Genomic DNA, 18,365 nt, shown 5'->3' with positions numbered 1-18,365 from the left:
TGTATAAATAATTTGGTACCAGCTGATGCTCTTACTGGGGAATATTTTTCATGTTCAACTCTAGCAATCGCTTAGGGCAAAGAAAGTGCTCCAGTTTTACCTGCTGTTTTGTTATGCCTGATCTGAAGGAATCTTAGCTTATTATTAAATAAAAATATATTAAAATACAAATACTTAAGTTGGATTTTTAAAATTTGCATTTCTGTGATTCTTTATTCTATAACAGGGTTCATATTGCATGACATTTTGTGCTAAACTGCCTTCTTGAGCCTAGCCCCTTACAAAACATGAAAATAGAATAGTAAAACTTTTTGCAGGTGAACATCAGTAAACTAGTTGCAGTCTTAGAGACAGGGTTGTAAAGGTGCTGTGTAGACATTCTGATACACGTTTCCTGTGTACTAGGCTATGTGGTACATGGAACATGACATTTTGAAGTTACTGATTGTGATAAAAATATGAAATATATATATTTATGAGTAACATGTAGAATGAGCTACAGTGCAATTTTCCTTAGCCTGTTGAAAGCCGTGCCTATGGTCTTCACCCATTATGGATCTTCCACAGTAGATTTTATTTTTCATTAACAGTACAACAGAACAAGCACAGCCAGAAGAGACAGCTTTACGAACACTCTTTTGCTGTAAACTTGAAGTTCATAGAAGTCAAATACGTACCTTAAAAAATTAGTTTTGCTCACTTGTCTCTTCTGTGCTAGAATTTAAACATTTTTGCTATAAACTGTAAAGCTAGGATGTTTAAAAAGAATATGCCTTAAATTTCAGAGAATGGTATCCTTTTATTTTCACCAGTCCTCAGACTAACTTAATATTAATTGGAACTACACCACTTGCTCAGGGCTTTAAGCGTAAGGCATTTTGTGTACATTCCCCCCAGCTATTTATTTAATGACTTAGTGCACAAAGCCAAACTGGTGGAAATCCCCTCCCTCAAAACCTTAGGAACCAGTTGACCTTTTACTGCACGTTCAGCATTAAACTGCAAAAGAGGAACAGATAGAAAAATCAAATCCAGAAATATGCACTGAAACAAACTAACCATTTTCTAGTAGTAAGGTCTTTTCAACTATAGAAGTTGTTTAACACGCTCTCAGTTCTGAATACATCAGTTTGAATACATTCATAGCGGTGCATTCTGAACGCACTGAAGAAATGCATCAGAAAAGTTAGCTTTTCACATCATCTAATGCCAGCGTACCATAACTTTGACTGCTCTGAGGGAAGAGATAAAGTTAATTTTGTTAATTTACATATCAATAATTCGGATATGAACTCCAGCACAAAAGAAAATTTGAATTTGAAATATTTTTTACAAAAATTTATATCTAATCACTATACTTCCCAACCAAATTATGTTTTTCCTGATAAAAACTTACAGTACAAAACTAGGAAATTCATATCTGGCCAGACAATAAGACAGCTCTTGCTGCAACATGACAGTTCCTGACATGGAAAGAACAGATTAGGCAACATGTTTACAGACAAAATGAAACACAAAAGAGGCACATGAAATTACACTTGAAGGATCATATTCTACTCATCACTGAAAAAAGGATCATGAAAAGCTGAAAAGTGCATAATAGTTCAGTAAAAATTAGATATGCACAAACCATTTATGCATTGACCATACTGTCTTGACTGCTCACAGTCTGCCTATCAGAATGATTAAAAATTTATTTTGATTATTATATTGTCTTATAGCTATCTAAATTGGGCAAAAGTTATATCGCATTTAAATATAGTATGTTAATGCGTAAAAATACATGTATTTTTTCAAGAATAAGGATTATATTTTCTAAGCAAATATCTAAAAACAATGGTCCTTCTAAATCAGTTTGGAATAATAAGTGAGTCCCATTTCTTTGCAGAATGGGGTGTTTTTATTGTTCATAAGGTTTGATAATTAATTTTGCATATCTGTCCACTGTATAAACAATCTCCAGAAAAATATATCCTCATCCAGTAAATTACAGTACACATTAAAAATACTTACAAAAGGGTTTCTTGTCCATTTACAATATCTTGAGCTTAAGGAAATGATTCTTGGGTCATTTAATTTATGCAATTTTGATCAGGCTAAACTGAATATTCTGGTTAACTTGAATCATGCCAGCAACGTGGACAATCTAACATTTAAAGATATCTGCCTAATTATGTAGGATTTTAACTAAAATCAGGCATTTTTACATCACAGTATATATGGCATTTCTTAATTTAGCAACTGAAAGGCACAGTTATTAAACCATAAAATACAGTACCTGAATTATATATATTCTAGTGATATCTACCAATGCCAATCCAGACACTTTACTCTGTTTAGGGGTTTAAAGAAAAAGGCTTCTGTTTGTTGCTGGGTTTTTTTTTTTGTTGGTTTTTTTTTTAGAAAAATTCAACCTCATTACAAGTTTGGTCCATTAGAAATGCCTATCAGCTGAAACATCTTGAAGCAGGACTTCAGGAAAGAATAGAGGAAAGCAAGTTCAGCAGCCTATGGTCCAACAACTTGAATAAATTACTATGAAATGGCAAACAGATCATGAATGGAGCTCTCTGATTAGCTGTCAGACATACCTGTTAAAATGTCAGTGTACACAGGTACAGCATGACAGACATTCCGGATACATTCATTGCATCACACACACACAGACTTTGTTACAGCAATAAGTCTAGACATAGCATTTATAGAGTTCAGCACTTCTTGTAGACTGATATTTGACTTCTGGCCCCATACCGTACCCAAAGATGTGCAAAGTTCTTTAAATGCTTTGCCTGCTATATATTGCTGTTAAAGTGAAGACCCTGCTAAAGCCAAGCTCACTGGCCTTCCCTTAGCAAACTAGCGCGCCTCTTCAAAAAGCAACTAGCTCTGTTCTCCCTATTTGAAGTGAAAAAACTGCATCAAGAAAGACCAATAAAATGGAAGAGGCAAGGAACAATAAACATGAGGGAGAACCCAACCATTCCATACGTAATATAGCGATAGGGAAGCTCAACTTCCATGCGTTGTCTTGCTTTCCGTACATCATCATGTGGTATGCAAAATATTTTACATGCCAGTGGAATAGTGGCTTTTTTCATTGTTACTTTTGTTAACAACAGAACTATTACTCCAATCAACAACCGCAACATGGCTTTTCCAAACACAGTCACAGTGAGGGAGGAAAGAGATAAAGGTAACGTATCAGGAGGAGGATCTAGCTTTAGACCCATTACGTAGTTAACATGAGAGCCACAGGCTACTCCAGCACCACAGCCCAGTATCTGTGCTGTGTCTCCTCGCGATGTGCTCCAGGTGTCCAGAGTAAAAGAGAAGATGCCCAGGGCTAAATGGAGACTGATGATTATTAAGGGTGCATATTTGTAAGTTAAGTTGAAGTTATCAATCAGGTCCACAAATGGATGGAAGACAATCAAGATGAGAATAGCATACAGAAATCCAGCAATAACATCCTGTTGAAGACAGACAAAGATATCATTTCAGTGGAATAACCCTTTAAAAAATAATTTTAAGTTACATTAGCATGAAGAAAAGCTTAGTTACTCTGTTGCTAAAGTGACTTGTGCATTCCCATCTTTTCTCATCTACTGTGCAAGGTGAAATCTTTTATGTTAAAGATAACCTATTAGTAGGACATCTGCTTCATGATCAGATTGTGAATGATCACTGTCATGAATGAAGCTATGATCAAATGATCCACAATCAAACAAAGTTGCAGACCTACCTATCTGCTGGCTACAACGGTCCTTGCCCAGGACTGGTACGTTCCAGCCTACAGTCAGCACAAAGCTAGCCCAGCTAATTGAGTTCTGCCGGCTGATTTTGCTGGAGCAGCTCAACACTAAGTGCCTGGGTGCCAACACAAAGGCACGCTAGCAGCAACAGCTGGTAAGGCAGTCAAGGACCACTGCAGCCAGGCATTAGGGCAGCTGTGACTTTCCACCGCAGCTTCAGAATTAAAAATACTGCAAGAACGGAGAACTGTTTCCAACTACTAAAGGAGAGGAAGAGGTAACTTCCATGGCTTCATACTCGATTTTCAGTTTTATTGTTTTTAAAATATCTTTTCTTAATTAAAAGGTTACTCTAATTATTTTTATATTTATCATTACATTTCAGTTACCATTGATTATTCACTCAGTTGCACAGAATTATCTGCAACTTTAGTCACCTTTAGTTGTTAAGAAGGAATTTGTTGAAAGCTTTTTCAAAATCCAAGCACCAGAAACCTGATCTCCTTCATTCACAGGCTTATCAACTTTTCCATATGAGCCAGGAGGTGGGACTTTGATCAGCAGGATTTATATTGCTCCATCTTCAACGAACCATTTTCATTCACTTCCACTAATCAAATGCTTGATAAAAGCTCTAATACCATTGACTAATATGGAAGTCAGACTTGCTTATTTCAGAAGCAACCACAACCTTCTGCCATATTTGCCACATTACCTGCCCCCATCTTAGGCACCATGGACAATTTATATTACAGGTAACGCATGGTTAACTGTATTCACTCAAACACCAGTGAAAATTCAGATATGAAACTGTTGAATAACCTTGTGTACATGACGAATCACTATTTGTTGCTTGACCTTGTTCTAAGACATTACCTGTCAGCTGACAATGTCAGCTGACATACCAGTTCATCCCACTGTCCTCCATAAAAGGGGAGAATCAGGAGACTTGGGAAGCCTCCTAATCACTAATGCAAATACATCATTCAGCTTTTCTGAGCTGCCTTATTTTCACATGCTTCTTTTACACTGTTCACTTACCAGCTTTACTACTCAGGCTTACTGTTTCCTGTCTGTTAGCTTTCCTCCTAGCAAGTGACCCTCAATTCCTCTTTAGCCATCCTTCTTACTGGTCTTATATTCTGATTACCATTTTGTAATGTTCTTGTTTTCCCGTTTTTACACTGCATGTGTTTGTGTTTCAGTTTGATTTGTTTTGAATTCTTTTAAATAAATAAGTCTGTTTTTCAAAGATGGCAACTTTGTTATTTGGTTCTTTAGAAACTTTGGTACATGAAACCCTAGCATTTAGTGTGGCACTCTGAAATGCACATGCTTTGAGTAGCTGATGTGGAACCTGAGAGGACATTAGCAGTCATACTCTCAATACACAAAATTATTTCTACTCTGTAGAGGAAGAGTTAGCCAGTGCTTTAGTGCAGTCATCAATTTCTGCACTAAAACTGCTATTAAACATCAGATAAGTCTCAACTGTGGACTGAGTTTATGAAAGAAAAATATAAATTAACAGAAGTTTGACATCCACTTTTAGCTACTGTGTCAAATTCTCTGCTGAATAAATGTATGTATTCTGTTCCTGTATGGTAGGACATTTTAAAAAAAAAGATCTACATGCAATTACTGCACTGTAAAAACTTAAACATGAAAATAAAAGTTTCGTAGGATTATTTTCTTACCAAAATTGAATGCATTCCCATATAAATTCGGCTACAGCAAACCAAAGAACACCAGCAGAATGCAAGGATCAGTCCAAACACAAGGGGATACTGGTAGGGAAAAAAATGAGAGACTGTATTAGAATTTGGAGGAAAAAAAACCCCACCTTTAAAAAATTACTCTGAGAGTTCTGTAATTAACTCCAATTAATGAAACTTATGCTTACCCTTTTCCTTGCCCTAGCCTACCCAAGCCTATTAGACCACTTCAAGTAAGTGTACTTTTCGTAAAGTCAAGACATTGTTAAGTCAAACAAACTTTTTCACCTTTTTCCTTGTCCTCTTCCTTTGCATTCAGGATATATGAATTTCAGGGCATCGCCCCATATCTTTTCAGACAAGCAGTAAGAAGTTAATAGATCTCTGCTGAAGTTAGTCTTGCCATGTTATGATATCCTAAATTGGCAGTATGGGCAGAGACAAGCCTTGCCTTTTAAACTGTGGAACAGTTTTACACTGGGTGGTGTAGCTACACAATACACTAGTATCGTTAACAATTATCCAGGCAGAATCTAGTAGCTTCACCTTTCTCCTGAAAAGGAAGAACTCATAATAGTTTACAAATAAATTCAATTCCCTACACACTTTTTTTGAGTTTCTGTAATCCTTTACTCAATTTCTGAGCATCAGTATCAAACTCCTCAAATAGTAATCTTTTTTTGTTCTCTACAAACCCACATAACTTTACTACTACAATCCACACTTATTAAACAAAAAGAGGTCAAGTAATTTTTTCCAATTATTTCCATCTTCTGGTACAAGTTGTTTTATTATTAAGGACTGTTTACCAGAAAGGAACACAACACTTTGTTTTAGTAAGCACATATCAACCTGTGTAGAAACCTAGTATTTTAACTTTTTTAGGTTTTGGATTAAAGTATGCTAATTCACATCTTGCGGCACAGTAAGAAATACTTTCCCCAGTACCATATTGCAAAATATTGTACAAGACAGGATACGGTGTCCTTTTTTCAGTATTAAAAATAATTACTAGTTCTATAAAAGAAGCAGTCACAAGGCAAAATGGCATGTTTCCAGCATTGCTTCACTTCCTACATGAAAGCAATGATAAACATTTTCAAAATAAACAGGCAATCTAGATGTACCCGAATCTCAGAATAAAAACTAAAAACTGCAGGCAGTTTTCTTGCCCTTCCCCTTGCTCCTTTTATGGGTGACCTGAAGGGTAGAATATCCAGCAAATTAGAGAAAGTATCTTTAATCTTACTGGAGAAAGCTGTATGTCCTCTGTGAAGGCCACTTAACAGATCAACAAGCTTCTAAATCAGTCTTTCAGCGACAGGTTTGAGGAAAAACCATCAGTCTTCTGCATTATTCCAACATTCTTTGAATTCTCAGCTCCAGGACAATGTTAACAGGGCAAACCTTGAGAAAATTTTCTCAAACTAACAGAAAATCAGGAAGCTTATATTTCACATAAGAAAAGGATTTCACATTAAAATAAATTCTAAACGCCCAGCTCACAGTTATGTTACATCTAGTTTAAACTCTAATTCCTGTAGCAACATTTGTCTTTGATTCTACTGCATTCATCTACAAATTGTACCTAAACAAAATTATGTACTTAATGATTCATTTCCAACTGAAACGATGAAGGAACAAATTCAGTTTCCTGCCTTTCAGAATTATGCTAATAATGAGCAATACACCAGTAACTAGGTCACACTCAAGACATGATTGCAGAGTTATCAGATGCTGACATTGTTACAGCAGCCACAAAAGTAATCCTTGTATGCTGTGCTGCACCACCAGAATACATTACAAGTGTAGCCCCATCCCTCATCCCCATTATGCCTCTACCATTATTTCCATGGATCTCAGGCTAGAAGTAACACTGCCTGCACCAGGAAGGCACTCCAGCCACACAGTCTCCCTGCCTGGTGCTGCTCCATTCTTCCCCCACATGGCTAGCAAAGCAAAAATGCTGTACACACAGGGACAGGTATACCCTATATCCTCTGACAGAAACAGGAGCTTCTAGCACCTCTTTACACGCTCTGCAAAATGAAAACTTGGGAAGATAGACTTCTTGTTTGTCAGAGATTAGCAAGGGAAGATGTACTACCTCCAGAAGCAATGCAAACCTCTTGACCAGAAAAATTAATATTATCACAATTACTCAGTAGTAGAATGAGCTTACATGTGTTCACGCACATGTCAGAGGTTTCAAACTGTTTTGCCCATCACTTGATACCATACATCCATTCTTGTTTCCTGGCACACACCATCTGTGCTTTCAGGCTCCAATCAGAGGTAAGATTTTTCTTTATTAAAGACTTTTCTTGCATTTCTGAAATACCTGACAGAAACAGAAGCTGGAGCTTTAGCAGGAGGACCACTGAAGTGCCGGGCTCAGCAGCTATATATAGCAGCAGGCTGTAGCAGCTAATGATTCTGTGGGTAAGAAGTTGGGATTGGGGGGGAGGAAAGGCTAGAGCAGCTGAACAGCAAGACCCTAAGAATAAGGAGTAGGTAGTAAAAGGTATACGTGAGGACTCCTGTTTTCAGAGTCCTGGGCAGGTTGTTGTAAACAGCAGGGAGGGTAGGATAAATTCTAGAAATGAAAAGAAATGCTTGCTCTTAGGAGGTCTCAAGGGAGGGGTGTTTGGCGAAGAAAGAAACTGCGTCACAAGCTCCGACTTTGAAGAAGATTTTGGAGGTAATATTTGGCTCTGTCATATCTCAATCTGATTCTGTTTTTGAACAGTATTGAGAATAGATACCCATTAAAACATCTGAAAACACTGCCTAGCTTAGTTCTGCTGTAGCAAAGCATCTGTATTCAAGAGCTCCAACACCTCCCTATTGTGTCCCCAATAAAAAGCAAATTATATTTAAGCCTGATTCATATATAGTTATTTTACTGACTGGTAAGGAAGCTTCAAACATAAAGAGATCTTTATGTCTAAGGTACAGGAATAAAATTTTACCTTCTTTAGAAGGTTTTAGACTTCATTTGTCCTGGTTTCTTCCAATGTTATATCCATCCCTCCCTACATCACCCACGTAACCAATCCAACTTTCTCCCCAGAACCCACCTGCGGAGCATCACAAATCTCTTATGTACCCTTTGGGGCTCTATAGTTCACTGGACTCCTTAGACACCAGCAGAAATCAAGCAGAACAACGCCCCTGCTTCAACACAAACACCACACCATACCCTGCCTCCTCCTTGGCCTGTTTTCCCTCATACCTTTTAAAAGCAGCCACTGGGTTCAAGAATTCCTAGAACGCCAAACTGGTAGCACCTGCTTAAAATCTGCCTTGAGGTGATAAGGCAACCACATATTTTATCCTCACATGTAGGGATATGTATACAAGGTGACTAATGCTCCCACACACCTTGCAGCTCAGCAAGAAGACGGCTCAGCAGCGTGCCAAGTCATAACACCAACAGGGGACATCACCTTGATCCTTATAAAAAAAAGCTGATGCCATATATTTACTTCCAAATTACTGTCCAAAAATAATGCAATATTGAGGTACTAGCAAGCATTTTCTCAGTCTTGTTTCATCTAGAAAATTACTGCCTGTATGTATTTTGCATACATACATAGGTTATACCATGGTTGTGAATATCCGTAACCTCCCACCACCCAGTCCTGCAAATACGGAAACATCTTCTATCAATATAGTGCCTTAAGAGTATTAACATTTATTATCAGTCCTGCTTTACAATACAATAGATTTCATAAAGCCTCTCTCCCAATTGCAAATGAACCTTTGAAAAACACAAAACCAAACTATTTTTATTATGTTTTCTGCTTAAAATAGGTACATTTTATGAAATATTAGTGTGAAACCTTAGTATAAACTAATCTCAAGCGTTCATGGAAGAAAGCCATAAGCACTCTTTTGGATGTTTGCTTGGGTCTCTTATTTTGGAAAATACTGCGTTCACAAATTTGAAAATTAGCAGTTCTCAATTACCTTTGAACTAGAAACTTTTAGATCTTTTCTATATAGTTGTATAAAGACATACTGACAGTCATTACTTAAATGAAAGATAAAGGCATGACTGCTGAATTCCAGCAGTTTTAGGCCCGTGGTTCCTTGCATGATAAATCAGACCTACACAGGCACAAAGGACAAAAGATCACAAGTTCACTTCTACCCTCGTCCCCAGTTCATTGCTACTTCTTACACATTTAGGCATCAGAAGGCAGACTGGCATCGTATCGCCTTTCAGGTGAGGGTCTGAAAGATTGTCAGAGATCACAGCTGGCAAAGGTAGAGATCAGGTTTCATTCTCTCAGCTTGTTCTTTCTGGTAACAGAAGTGACCATACTCTTCACCCCTGACCATACTCCGAGTCACTTAGAGTCAGATATTCAGTAACAGCCCATTTTAGAGACAAACATTTCAAACCCTGCCTCCATGCTCTCAATTAAGACCATCCTATGTATATCCTCAAAACCTCATTATGCCTCCATAGCTACCATGCCACATCAACAACTTTGAGTATGGGAAGTATTTATTGAACTGCATACAGCTTTGTTTTTTCTAAATAAAAAAAAAACTTGTGATTTGAAAATTGTAACCTTATACAAAAATAAAGACACTCGTATAGTGTTTTTATCTGAACTTCAAAATCACATGTTGACTCAAAATGAACGTTAACCTGGCATTTTTCTTTGTGAGGAAAGTACCCCACATTCCACATTAGATCAAATCATTGATAACCAGCTTGCATAAATATTCTTCTGAAGGTCAGAATAAAACTTCAATGATATGTCTAAGCATATAGTACAAATACAATATTAGAAGATGAAGAGGAGGCAGATGGCACTGACAGCAAGGCAGAGATTGGACAGAGACACAAATGCAATTTATAGATTAAATAAATACCTTTGTTGGCATTTTGGCTTTCAAATGTTTGAATTAATGTTTCTTTGAAGGCATCATATCCATTAAGAAAAGTGTCCCAGTCTTGATGTATATGACTAAGGGACAGATCACCAAGCATGTTATTAAAAAAAAAAAAAGGATTAAAAGGTTAATTGTTTTCTTAAATTCACATATTAAGCTAAAGAAAAAGCTAGTAATAAAACTGATTTAGTAGACTACTCATTTTCTCTCAGGCCTCAATTTTGTTCCCATATCCAGAATCTTGTTTTCATCAATAACACTGAATTACATTGGTTGTATTTGGAAAACAGCAGTGAAACTACTCCCAGTAAATCTTGAGAATTATATGCCCTTTGATTTTAATGGGAAGTTCCTATTTTATTTGATTACATCCTCCAAAACAGGCTTGTAATCTTCTGACTGGATCACATCAAAAACGTTTCCCTCAAGTGCCTATCCTACCTCCCTCCTCTTAATCTGACTTTTTGCCAAGAGTCTTAATAACATAACCATTGTTTGAAAATGCTCATAAGGAAACAATCTGTCCTAAATGCTTTGACCTCGGTCAGAAAATTCCTTCTTTCATAAAGAAACATTCTTAAAACACACTCTAGATGCTCGTTTCTTTACATTCTACACTGGAGAAGTTTCCTGCATCCACAAAGGGCTCCAAGCTAATTTTCTAATATTTTCGGTGTTCTACAGTATTACTCAATGATCTTTTTTCAATTGTATGATAACTCAGAAGTTCAGCTTGACTTTGAGCGAGCTATTTTGGGTCAGAGTTCACTAAAAAGGTCCAAGCAGCACTTGCAGCATCACACTTTTAATAAAATATTCGGGCTATGTATTGGCAATAGTCATTTGAAAAGCCATAATCAATGTTTACAGGAATTACTCAGACACTGATTGGTCAGATGAGTACAAAAAGCACAGCATATAAGTGATTTTGTGGAGGGAGCTGAAGAAAAGGGAGAAGACTATGGCTGAAAAGGAAAGCCTACTTATGAGTCTTTTTAGAAAAAAAAGACACAGAAACCTGTCTTTTGACAAAAGGCCATGTACTAAATAACAGTGGTTAAGCAACATTTACAATTATTTCCTTCTTTCTTTCACTGACCAACCTTAACATCAAAAAGCGTAAAAATCAGAGTGCTACATGTCATTACAGGAACCCCTTCTATAAATTCCAAGACAAAGATTTCAATGCCTACCCTGCAGGGAGTTAAAAGGTTTCATTTTCTGCTACACATATTCTGAAAAGAAATTAAAGAGTTACAATAGCAATTAGAGCCTGTTACTTCTTTTCATTAAAAGTCATTAAAAAAAAATCCCTCCCTAAACACACCCAGGAAGAATCACCTACAGCTTGCTCTGCTTATGCCCCTAACACCTAAAAGATAGTTTTTCTGCAAACTGAAGTTTTCTCAGGTTTAATCAACACACCCTAAAAGTGTGAGGAGTGCTTTGCACTTTGCATGTGCACAGTCCACTAAAAAAAGTTAAGTATTTACTTTGAATCCTTTCTTCATCAAAAACTCTGCATCAAGGGGGAATGGACACAAATTGCTCTTGGGGAGATTCTGATTGGACACCAGAGGGAAATTTTTCACACTGAGGACAGCCAACCATTGGAATAATCTCCCCAGGGAAGTGGTTGACTCGGCCACGTTGGACACCTTCAAGAGTCATCTGGACAGGGTGCTGGGCCATCTTGTTTTGACTCTGCTCTTCCTAGAAAGGTTGGACTAGATGATCCCTGAGGTCCCTTCCAACCTGTGATTCTGTGAAACCTTATGGCATTTGCTTTTACGTATTCTCCCCAAGTTCTTTTACATTAATTAAAGATTTGCTTACGCAAAACTGAAAAATACATTCAATTCCAATCAACGCAGTTTAATAGGACAGGCTGCTGCACACCTCTAGCAGAGGTTCTCCAATTGAATTTGTAAGAACTGGCTATGCTCTTTCAAACTTTTAAGAGCATCTGAATCAACCAGGCCACACAATTTTTTCCAGCTTCCTTTACAAATAAACTACAGGCATTAACAGGCCCACAAAAGCAGACCTTACAACTAAAATATACAAGACAAGGCCAGTGCTGCTGACCCTCCAAATTCCCATCTCTTTCTCAAGAGCTCTTTATTGCGTGGGCAATTCTGGGTTTTCAGATTGACCCTTCAGCTACGTTTCTCCTGTCAGAAGAGTTTTTGTTTGATTGTTTATTTTAAGAAACCCATGTAAGAAAACCAGTTAGACAAGCACGCATCTCTTTGCCTAAGTTTCTTCACAACATTTTAGTTTTTCACCCAAAATCCATTTGGGCTTCCCTCAGAGATGCGGGATCTCTTCCTGAAAGGAGTCTGTACTTGGGTCTTATACACAGACTTCGTATATAAGAGATGGCCTCCTACGTGTAGCTTCCAGTTTTATCACTATATCAATCCTACTGGTAACGCAAGCCTTTCAACAAGGACAGACGCTTAAAATTAGGTTTGCCCACTTTCTGTAAAAGTCTCACTACAGCGATGTCGTGATTAGACCATTCATCTGGCTCCAATAACCAAGCATTCCCTATTCCCAGAGGGGATCTGAAAGAAGTTAGCCTTTTGAAATGAAAGAGCAGGTAGACAGTTACAAAGGTATTATTTAGTAGCGCTCAATCTGAATCACAGAATAATGCAGATCTCTCTGAACTCCCAGTGCAGATCCTGTCAAACCTCTCTCATTTGATTAGATTCATCAGCTTTGGTTGGTAAAAGTCATGATGTGGATGGAAGGTTTCTGGAAGGGTGTTTGACATGGTACATGACATTCTCACACGCTTGGTACTACGAAGAGTCAGGAGAGCGCTAAGTAAATGAAAATAGAAAAATACATTTTGGATGTCAGTCAAATAAAGCATTACAGAATAAATGCACTCTACAGCATTTAGCAGTCGTGCTTATTAAGGTCGCCATTATCACCAGTGGTGTGGACAGGCAGTCTCTGATGATAGGATTTGCATATAAAACATTGGCAGACAAGTACATAGGGAGGATAATGCCATCATATTTAGTGATCTAAGCTGCTTCAGAAGATAAGCCCAGTTCAAACAGCATTGGTTAATGTAGTTACAGAGGCCAGCTACTCATCAATCAAGGCTTTGGCCTCTGCTGAATATCAACTTAAGAAGTTCGTTCTATGGCCTACAGTGAGAGTCAGCAGTTCCTGACTCAGCTCGTTAACGCAGAGCTCAGGAAGGACTACAAACCCATCACTTCCTAATCCAGAGAACTACTGCCAGAGACAGGCTGCATCCTGGAGAAACTCTGGGAGAAAAAGCATATTTTCTGTTCCCCTGACTGATCCCTCCTATTGCCCCCTTAAAATGAAACAGCAGGGTTATGACACATTCAGGTACCATTCTACCTCAAGCACCATTTCTAATAAAATATGTGTTGATATCTATTTGAAATCAGCAGTTCAAAGTAATAAAATAAAATACAAAAAATATTTATTTCCAGTACTCTCAGCCTGAGGCTTTTGGAGGTTTTGTAGATATCAGCAGTTCACACACTCTCTGCCTCCCCATTCAGGATACTATATAAGCCAGCCCAGCTCAAACTGTCAATATTTCAAAGAAAGCAGGTTTCCCCAGCGAGATAAAGGTATACTTTTTCCTACACTATATCAAGATCTATAAGCTCACTGTCTTTTTAGTGTTTGTCCTTCTCTTTCTGGGTATCAGAGCTTCAAAGACAAAGAAAAATATCAACATCTATACACTCCTAAATTCTCATGAGTCTCTGGCATGAGCTTTGTATTTCAAGGTCACTGAAGTATCTTTGAAACATGTTGTTTTCCCTGCTGAGATTTAACAATATCAAATAAAGAAATATATAAAGATTATGCAAGTGGAATTGAAAGTTTCAGGCAATCTCACATAATACAAGGAGAAATCGAAAAATTGTATTCCACAATGGACAGAACAATTATTATGAAAATTATCTTAACATAGAATTTGTTTCTGCCTGAAAGTTGGTTGCCTTGAATATTCCCATTGTCCAAAGTCTCTAATTGTGAAAATGTGTCACAAATCTCAAATACATCATCTCTGAAAATATTTTACTTGAACAATTGCATTTATAAGCAAATATTTTTGGTTTACCATGTATAGTCAAAAATCCTTTTGAATTCTAGGTGAAAGGAAAATAACTAATGTAATTCCTGATGGGCACTGAAAACTAGGAAAGCACAAACTTAATTCAACAGATTAAAAGAAAACCTACTGGAATTAAAAAAAATTGGTTTTAAATGGACAATTGGGACCAGACCTAGAAAAATAAGAGCAGATTTGCTCCCATTTCAAGGGGTTCAAGGGGAAGACTCAGACTGCCTTTATTTGATAAAAAAGAACTATTTCGCAATACTAGGAAGTCATAGCCCAGCGAGAGCAAACTCCAAGCGAGCTATACAGGAAAGTGATTCCCTGATTCCCTTCTCACTGGAGTAACCTCTTTTAGAGCAACAGTGGATTTGTTTGGTTTAGTATAAACTTCGAAGTGATAAACTCAAAGTTACCTGTGTTCCACAAGTCCCTGCAGACAGTTATAGCTGTATCTGCTTAAATTCACGGTCTTGCTCCGCTATGATTTTTCTGAACAAAATCCCAAGAAGTGGATTCACCACGATCAGGGTCTGTGTGATGCTTGCTTGTACTGAATACATAGGAAGACTCTACCCCAACATTTGCCAACAAGTTTAAATCCAACTATTTGTATCTACTGATAAATATGTATAATTTAATAAAAATCAGAGTTATTACAAGCTCCTTGAGCACTAATAGCTTTTCAAGAAGTTCTGAGGTCTGTCTTTTTTAACCCCACCTACTTCCAGAAAAGCACGACAAGAAGTTGTCATGTAGTTTCTACTCCCTTTCAATGCAAGCAAAATATGGAGAACAGCAGAAGCATTAGATGAAAGCTTAACTCTTTAGAGGTGAACCAAAAGACGTTCAATGTGCTATAGGTTAACTTTTGATTAATATTTGGAAATAATGTAAAATCCAGAGAGTGTTTTTTTTTAAATGAATGTTTTGAAATGGTAGAAGTGGGTTCCAGAGGGGTCAGTTACTCATACCCATTTCATAGGAAAAAAGGAATTAAAATGAAGACTCAAACACTTTGCTTCCTCATTTCTTAAGCATAGTTCTAAATTAATAATAACAAGACTGAATATTTATGATTTCTTAATGTGCATTCATTATAAATGTGTTTAGTCAATTAGCAGAGTATTTCACAGACTGCAGTTGCAGGGCTGGCAAACCGAACATTGAACTTGGTTCACTGGCAAAATTACCATTTCACACATTGTCAGTTTGCTGGTTCTATAAAAGCAATCAAGCCGGGTTCTCCCTTGTACACATGACGTCAGTCTGTGCAAAGCTAATCGACTGATACTACTAAATGAGGTTTCCCACATGCAAAGAAATAGAAAACCAGTTAATTCTTCAACTGACATCAGACCCACACATCTAATAAGTAATAATCAAATATTCAGATTGCAGTAATTATGTAAAAAAATTAAGCATCTCAGTGGCAGAACTTCAAATATTTATTTCAAACACCCACAAAACACGACATTATCTGATGCATGCACAACTCTAGCAGACTGACACTTCATGTTTTCTTAGCAAAGAATATGAACCCCTCATAGCTTTCTTTTGGGCACGCTGTATCACCTTGCAGAAGTAGATACGTAAACTTTGGTTAAAGAGAGGCCAAATACAATCTTTAACCTGCAACTGTTTCTTTTCTTTCAGGCACCCCAGTACTATACTAAAGCCACAAAGTGACAGCAGACACTGGTGATTGTTAACAGTAACTGGTTCAGCGTCTGCATAAAGCTTACAAAGAGAGTTCTCTCTATCAAGATGACATACATACATCTAACTTAAAATAGGCAGGTATTGTAATAAGAATTTGTAAACATTAACAGCTTAAGTCTTATTGCATAACTTCTTGAACATTACACACAGAGCCCTCAAAACCCTACACTAAACATTTGCTGCCTGGCAAAGGCTTCTCCCCCATTTACGGCTGAAATTGGTGCAGTGATTTAGAGAGCTGAATACACGTTGTGCTTTCTTTGGTGTTCTTACGGTTGCCCATACTGCTAACAGCAAACGCCAAAGCACATGCCACAGAGCTTGTGTAAACCAGATGAATAGTGTTATTTTAACTTAATCTATTGACCCAAAGTGCAATAGGCAGATCTTGAGGTTTGGTGAATGAAGGTGCTGAAAAGATCAGAGGTTATCAGTTTCTGCTAATTATTAGCACATTAATAGTTGTAAAACCAGCTGAAAGGATATGTACGCCTCAGAACAGAAATAGTAATTTCCAGTTTATGGGTAATGCAACTAAAAGACAGTGTTAAAGAAAAAGCTAAAGCTACAAACTGACTCAAGCTACAAAGTGACTCAAAGCAAAGAAGGATCAGCAAAAAGCCCTTCAGTCCATGGCCCTCCACCAAATTCTCTGTCAGTAAAACCAAACGCCTGTAAAAATATCAATGCTTATCCAAACTTTGTGCAAAGCACGCACCCTACAAGCAACAAGCTGAAAAAAGCCAAACTTATAGGAACAGATTGCTAAAGTAGACTTTTAAGGCATACTGAGCTAACCATTCATAAAGTCAGCACAACTTCCATTCAGAAGACAAAATTATTAGAACAGTTCTTGTTACCTGAGCACTCTCTTGGGTCACAGAAAAAACTGAAAATAAGGGGGGGAGGGGGCGGCAAGAAAAAAAGACACGAATTTCACATTTTACCCAAACTCAGCCCCTCTCTCCCCCGCGAAAAAGTCAAGTCTGTCACAGCCGTACAGCCCGGGGCGGGAGAACAGACGGCGAAGGACCAGGAGGTGAGCATTACCTGCCAGCGGCCGTAGCTGAGCAGCAGGAGCGCCAGGGGGATGGCGGTGCCCGACATGGCGTGGGTGGAGGGCATGCTGTACTCGGAGTTGTAGAAGACCTCCAGCTTCACCACGGGCGGGGAGGCAGGCCGCGGCCAGCGGATGACATCCTTGGTGCACTGCCCCAGGTACATCACCCACACCCAGATGATGATAAGCCTCCGGCCCAACCAGGCGTCCAAGTTCCAGATGCAGAAGGGGAAGAAGAGGATATAGAAGAGCTCGTTGCCCAGCTCCGTGCCCAGGCTGAAGAGATAGTAGAGGAAGCGGCTGCGGGTGGAGAACTCCTGGCTGCCGTCCTCCTCCGTGAGGGAGTTACGGCGCGGCCTCCTCCGCCACCGCTGCGGGGGGCCAGCCCCGCCGGGCACCGTCCCGTTCCCGGCGGGATGCCCCTGCTCTCCCGCCCGCTCCGCCGCGGGGCCGCCGTTAGCCACCGACCCGCGGCCCCCGGCCCGCTGCTCCGCGTCGGCCCAGCCCGAAGGCCCCTCCACCCCGCAGAGCCGCTGGAAGGCGGCCACTTTCCGTGGGTCCTGCAGGTGGGCGGCCAGCCGGGCCAGCCGCCGCCAGAGAGCCATGGCGTGACGGAGAGACCGCCGGCGGAGGACGGGCTGAGGGCGGCGAGGCGCTGCCCGGGCCGGCGAGCGGGGCCGCTGAGGGGGGGCTTCGCCTGAGGGGCGGCGGAAAGGACGAGGTCTCCCGAGCGCGCCGCGGTGCGGGGGGACGGGGTGGAACAGTTCCCTAAGGAGAAACGCGCTTGAGGGCGAGGCGTCGAGGAGCAACGGACGCCGCCCGGCGCCGCCCGACTCCCCCCGACTCGGGCCGGCGCCGCCCTCGTCTCAGCTCGGCTCCCGCTCCGCTCCGCTCGCCGCGCGCTCCCGCTGCCTCACGCGCGCGGACGCGAACGCGCACCCGCCGCCACCGCCCCTCGCCGTCTCCACCCCGCCGCGCCTGCGCACAATCCCCCCCCGCGCCGGGAGGGGAACCCCCGGGAAACCTCATGGCGTCGCGGATTGGCCGCAGGTCGCTCACTGTCTCCCTCCCCATCCCGC

General features: G+C 39.7%; 1 protein-coding gene across 1 annotated transcript; it reads right to left on the bottom strand.

Annotated features, from left to right (window-relative positions):
• Positions 1-1,877: 1,877 nt before the first annotated feature.
• On the bottom strand, positions 1,878-18,201 carry SGPP1 (sphingosine-1-phosphate phosphatase 1). Its single transcript, XM_075104126.1, has 3 exons — positions 17,277-18,201; positions 5,450-5,539; positions 1,878-3,470 (listed from the first exon to the last, which is right to left on the bottom strand). Exons 1-3 carry the CDS (start codon positions 17,889-17,891, stop codon positions 2,919-2,921), a joined length of 1,257 nt encoding a protein of 418 aa, XP_074960227.1. The 5' UTR covers positions 17,892-18,201; the 3' UTR covers positions 1,878-2,918.
• Positions 18,202-18,365: the final 164 nt, after the last annotated feature.

Source organism: Phalacrocorax aristotelis, chromosome 9 (genome assembly GCF_949628215.1).
Source record: "Phalacrocorax aristotelis chromosome 9, bGulAri2.1, whole genome shotgun sequence".
NCBI classification, from domain to species: Eukaryota; Metazoa; Chordata; class Aves; order Suliformes; family Phalacrocoracidae; genus Phalacrocorax; species Phalacrocorax aristotelis.
This window is presented reverse-complemented; position numbering and strand designations above follow the sequence as displayed.

Coding starts and splice junctions, on each gene's coding strand:
- SGPP1 (XM_075104126.1), bottom strand. CDS start 17,891: ATGGCTCTCTGGCGGCGGCTGGCCCGGCTGGCCGCCCACCTGCAGGAC. Junction 5,540..17,276: donor TCAGCTACGGCCGCTGGCAG/GTAATGCTCACC, acceptor TTTCCCTACCAG/TATCCCCTTGTGTTTGGACT. Junction 3,471..5,449: donor TGGGAATGCATTCAATTTTG/GTAAGAAAATAA, acceptor TGTCTTCAACAG/GATGTTATTGCTGGATTTCT.